Raw genomic sequence first — 1,862 nt, forward strand, 5'->3', positions numbered from 1 at the left:
CCGAGCTTATTAAAAAGTCCTGAGTGAAATCACACCGAAAAAAAAAAAAAAAACAACAAAAACACACCACCAAAACAAAACCAAAAAAACCACCACCCTACACCGCTGCTTAAAGAAACGTAGCTTGGGGCCCAAATAAATCTGCTAGTGTTCTCCTGCCGTCTCAGGAAAAACGTCGTTGCCTGTGTTCCTATTTTGGATAGAAAGATGTAAGTGATGTAAAACAGGGAGGGGAAGTGACCAGCTATTGTGTTTGCAAAACTTGCCCAGGACTTTGGAGGGCAATTACAGTGCCAGCAATGTAATGATTGTCTGCCTATGTAAATAAATTGGCAAATTTTACTGCAACCTTTGTGATGCTTCCTGGCTCTGTCTTGCTGTCATTCTCCGAGACCTCCCCTGCTGAGCACTGGGCTGCATTTCCTCCAGATTCAAAGAAAATCTAGGTCTCTGACGACAAAGCGTTCACGCGGAGCCGCTGGCGTTGAGAGCACCCGGGGCAAGCACACGGCTCCAGGGAGAAGGAGGGCTGCCGACAGCGCCTTCCGTCTGTGGGGGTCTGGGATTTATCACCTGACCTATCTATACAGCAGGTATTTTATTTTAGAGCAAAAAGGGTAACTCATTAGACTGCCCGGGTTAAGCAGAACTGGGCGATTTGGCTAGATCTCACTATCTAGAGCAAGGTAGGACATTTCACATCTGTGTGCTAAAGACAGGTCTGCAATGACCGAGAGGGCAGCTCTCCCTAAAAATCATCCTAAAATCTGGTGGATGGTCGAATTCCAGCTCAGCATAATTATATTCTTCCCTCCTGCAATTTTCTCTGCTATTCTGGATAATAGCTCTGTTTTTAAGTCTTGTGACCCAGATTGCGCTATCACTCCTGCCAAGAGCTACTTCTGGGGCAGTTTGTCTCAGAGCATTGAGGACAAGGCGATGTGATTTTCCTTCAGAGCAAACTCCATATTGATTTTCTCATTTCTGGACTCCTTCAGCATCCCTTTGGCATGGAAAAGGTGATGCACCTCTAAAATCAGTTCTCACTAGGTCTGCTTGACTCGTTAGCAACCGCGAATTTCAGCTTCCAGCGAGGGGACTCCCTCACCCCTTTAGAAGAGATGATGTCTTTATTTTTTTGCTCATCTATGGGCCCATGTTACAGCCCATCCTCAGGAGGAGACCCTCCGCGCCGGCAGAGCAGCCCCAGGTCTGAGCGCCCTGAACAAGCCGGTGCCTTTCAGGGCGTGTACGGCCAGCACTTTGCCCAACCCTTCACCCAAAGCAGAGGGAAGAGGAACATGAAACTGGTTTTCCTCTCCACTTTGTACGTGCAAGCCTTTGGCATAAAATACTCCAGCTGCGAGCTGGCCGGGCACAGCCTCCACGTGCTCCTCGCGGGGCAGCGAGGCTCTCGGACGGGATTACCTGTCGTACACCACGTCCTTGCAGTTAAGGACAACCGTGATCCCCGACACCGTTGCCATCGTGGCTTGGACCGTTGACACCAACCTGAACCCGAGAGAGAGGAAACGGGTCACCCCAAATGTCGCCCCAGGAGGGCCGAGGAGCTGGGGTGGCGGCCTCGGCGCTGTTGCACCAGGAGAGCTGTTAGCACTTAGACGCCTACTCCGTGCACAGCCCTAAAGCCTTGTCACGGCGAGGAGGAGCTCTGCCCCCGCGCCCGGGCGGCGTGGGACGTGGCCGGGGTGGCCGTGCCAGGCGCTGCCACCCGGGGACACGGCCAGGGTTTGTTTCCAGGTCTCGTCCCTTCCGCCCCCGTGGATCAGCGGTAACCCCGCCCGCTTCCCCGCGGGCAGAGGGAGAGATGCACCGGAGCATCCCCACTCCGCGAACGGGTA

At 53.1% G+C, this 1,862-nt stretch overlaps 1 protein-coding gene across 1 annotated transcript in view; it reads right to left on the reverse strand.

Annotated features, from left to right (window-relative positions):
* The window catches only part of FAM57A (family with sequence similarity 57 member A), a 6,064-nt gene that overhangs the window by 2,098 nt on the left and 2,104 nt on the right, over nt 1-1,862 (reverse strand). Inside the window, exon 3 of the mRNA XM_009278338.1 lies at nt 1,429-1,512. Within this exon, the coding sequence (XP_009276613.1) occupies nt 1,429-1,512 (84 nt within the window). The remainder of the gene's footprint in view (nt 1-1,428; nt 1,513-1,862) is intronic.

This window comes from Aptenodytes forsteri, unplaced genomic scaffold (genome assembly GCF_000699145.1).
Source record: "Aptenodytes forsteri isolate BGI_AS27 unplaced genomic scaffold, ASM69914v1 Scaffold66, whole genome shotgun sequence".
In the NCBI taxonomy this organism is placed as follows: domain Eukaryota; kingdom Metazoa; phylum Chordata; class Aves; order Sphenisciformes; family Spheniscidae; genus Aptenodytes; species Aptenodytes forsteri.